We start from the raw sequence: 3,375 nt of genomic DNA, 5'->3' as shown, positions 1-3,375 counted from the left end.
ACCGCAACACACGCGGACAAACCGCAGCTTCCTCATCGCGTGGCACGCGTGTGTTCCTGCGCGTCCAGATCGCAAAATATTGCATTAAAGTGTCACTTTGCTTGAGAATAACTCAAATAAGACTAAATAGCCTTCGAACCTAATTAAATTGTCACGAAAACGCGCGCCAGAAACCAAGAAAGTTGTGCCGTTTTTTTGGCACTACTTTTTTTCTCGCAGGCACCCTGGCGGCAAAACGGCAAAACCTACCAAACTAGACAACGAGCGGGCAGCTGGCGTATTTCTGCGCCGCGCGTCGACCGGTGCACATCGTGTGATCTGTACGCGCTTGGCCTTTGCCTATTTTTTTTTTTTTTTAATTTTCTCTGATACGTTCAGATGACAGCGGATTTTTCATTTCTGGACCCGAATGCATTAGATGTGAGTATATTTTAAGCGTGTCATGAGCGAAGTGGAAACACCCTGTGAAGGCCTTGTCGTTGGGGGCGCCCAGTCGACCGACGGCGAGCAGACAACCGGAAACGACGCCGTTGACGGAAGCTGCTGCTTTGCGCCAGTGGCTCCACCCAGTGATGCGCAGTCGGACTGTATCAGCGCCTTGGATCTCGCGGCGCACCGCGAGGACGAAGCGATCGGTCCCGAGAAGCTCGTTCGCTCAAACTCCTGCGGTGGAAGAAAGAGGAAGAACCGTCGTGGGAAGAGCAAGAAGCGCAAGTGGAAGCCGTACTACAAGCTCTCGTGGGAGGAACGACGAGAACTGGAGGAACGTGAGTCTCGTCGCGCCAACCGCCTCCGCCAACGAATGTTCGCGCACGGGCAGCCTGTCGCGCCTTACAACACGACCCAGTTTCTCATGGAGGATCACTGCGTCCAGGAGCCCGACTACGAGAGCATGAACGGCCACCACCGGCACCGCGAGAACAGCATCAATGACAGTGTGGACTCCTCTGACGAGTTCTACAGCTCGCCCGAAGATGAAGAGGACTTCCTGCAGAAACAGTTCTCCGAGGCCTACGACGACGTGCATGCCGAGCGCCTCAACTCTATGAGCAAAGCCGAACTCGTTCAGGAGTACCTGCTGCTAGAGGACCGTGTTGAGGAGCTTGAACTGAAACTGAAGGCCGCGCGGAACGCTCGTGCCGACGCTCAGACCCAGACGGGTGCCGACGCGCGCCCGGTGACCGACTCCGAGGAGCAGGCCCAGCAGAAGATGGCTGTGTTCCGGGACGAAATCCGTAAGCTGGCCGATGAGAACGCGCTTGTGCGGGTGCACAACCGGGCGCTGCGGGAAGCACTGAACACCAGCCCAGCTGAACTGTCGCTGTCGTGATCATGGACGTCTCCCACTGCCTTATGTGTACATAGCTCACCTACCACACAAACATGCACACTTTTTCGATGCTTTCATAAAACATCCTTGCGTTCGCGCGCCTTGTCTACTGGTGTGTATCAAGTGTCTTTATTGCAGCTTCCTGGCAGTATGCTGTTCTGCTGGCGAATGCTGATGCGGTTCCAGCAAATCAGACCGTTCAACAGCCTTTTTTTTTTTTTTTTTTTTTTGCTGCATTCGAGTAGCACGCACCAGCATGGGGTTTTGCTGCCTCTTTCGTCTGCTTTAGTTAAACTCACCCCTGTTTAATCTGCTGCTCTCTTCTGCGTTGTCGCGTCCTGTGGGTTCAGTTCACCATGGAGGAAGAGTTCACCTGTCTCGGGTCCTCAGTCCTGCTGTTTACAGGAGCATTTTGTTGCAGACGACATCTGCAAAGAAGTCCGTAGTATTTATCGCATATTAAATTTGATCGCAATGTTAACACCGTAGCAGTTAATGATGAGACGGCTCGCGCTTTCCGTTCTCATTTTGCGACTTGCTCACGGACCAAGCAAATGGCCTAAAGAAACCTTGTAGTGGACTGTTTGGAAGGGCACGAGGTAGAGCTCAGGTTGGTCTACTAAGTGGCACTGGGGCTTACTAATGGATGTGTAGTGTGAACAGGGGTGCATATATTTGCGGCGTTTCCGGAAGCGCGTCGCACCGAATTCGGCAAGACGGACAACAATTTGTCAAGCTTGGCTTGCTCCCAAACACTGCGTGCAGCCAAGAATTTTTCTCCGAGGCTGCTGTACACGTGTGTCTGCTTGGAGGGAGAAGTCAGGCGGGGCTGCAACATCGCGGTGGCACGAAAGTTTTCTATTTCTCTGTGGGCGCTTTGAATATCCCTTTTGGTCACCCGTTTGGCATTCGCACGGAAATAAAATGACCGCATCGCGCGCTCAACTACGCGACTCCAGACGCTCTAGTCATTTAATATCTGTTAGCGTTGGTTGAAGCTAGGGAATTTGTTTGCTGATCGCTGTCTGCATTATAGATTGGCCGTCGATAGCGCTGCTTTGTAGACAAGCTCCAGCCTAGCAGAGTTACTGGTTTACTCTTCGGCCTCCGTGTTCGCACTCGGTCCTTGCTGTGGCCCATTCATGCTCGTGCATGTCCGCGAATCTCAGTCACGTTGGGCGAACAGCAGGGGGCACGGACATATGTTATGCTACAACTGCAGAATGCACGGGCTCACGGGCAGACGACACTGAATACGGGGCGATTAAAAAGGGTGAACTGAGCCTCGATCCTTGTTTAATTTTTTTTTTTTTTTCGCCGTAGACATTTCCTACATATACGCACTGCTCTTTGCAGCATCCGCCATTGCGCTTCTGCTATTCTTTGCCGTTCAGCATTGCATGCTTAGCGTGGCGTCGGCAGTTTTCGGAATGGCTCTTTCGATTGCGGCTGTAAGCAAAGCTACTGATTGCACACGCATTGTACGACGTCGCTGCCGGCCCTTTAGAGCATTCAGCTCTCCGCTTAGGGCGTGAGTCTGGCCGAACTTTTTACGATCGATGACCGAATGAGAAGGTAAGCTCGCTGTTTATATGAGGTCAGACGCATGCACACGTCGTAACTGTCGAACGCCGCGGCCTTAACACCTGTGACCTAACCCTCCTAAATACCCACCATTGCGTTACGCTTTCGGGTTCCACATTCTTGCTTTAATTGGCATTAAGTGCCAACGCAGGGCGGCTTTCAACTCCCCTCGGGCTGCCAAGTCGGGTTGTCGCTCCGTTATCTCTGGTGCCAACTGGTTCGGGGGGAAAAGCGCGGCGGTTCAAAATAGGTGTACGGAATTAGCGTGACTCAGAGGCTTCGTTCGCACCAGCCCCAAATGTGTTGTCAGGCTTGGGCGGGTAGCTTTCGTACCGACTGCTTCTTGATGGATATGTTGTGCTGGACGACCGCTATCGATATCAGACGTCGCAAGCGGAAACAATCGATTTGGACTGGAGCTTTAGGCATTATTATATAAAAAAAGAGGAAAGTTGGAGGGG

General features: G+C 52.5%; 1 protein-coding gene across 1 annotated transcript; it reads left to right on the top strand.

Annotated features, from left to right (window-relative positions):
• Window positions 1-273: 273 nt before the first annotated feature.
• LOC146186800 (protein HEXIM1-like) lies at window positions 274-1,439 on the top strand. Its single transcript, XM_084607421.1, has one exon. It carries the CDS (start codon window positions 443-445, stop codon window positions 1,328-1,330), a length of 888 nt encoding a protein of 295 aa, XP_084463547.1. The 5' UTR covers window positions 274-442; the 3' UTR covers window positions 1,331-1,439.
• The last annotated feature ends 1,936 nt before the right edge of the window (window positions 1,440-3,375 follow it).

The sequence above is a fragment of the Amblyomma maculatum genome, chromosome 6 (genome assembly GCF_055883805.1).
Source record: "Amblyomma maculatum isolate TAMU_Amacu chromosome 6, ASM5588380v1, whole genome shotgun sequence".
NCBI lineage: Eukaryota > Metazoa > Arthropoda > Arachnida > Ixodida > Ixodidae > Amblyomma > Amblyomma maculatum.
This window is presented reverse-complemented; position numbering and strand designations above follow the sequence as displayed.

Coding starts and splice junctions, on each gene's coding strand:
- LOC146186800 (XM_084607421.1), top strand. CDS start 443: ATGAGCGAAGTGGAAACACCCTGTGAAGGCCTTGTCGTTGGGGGCGCC.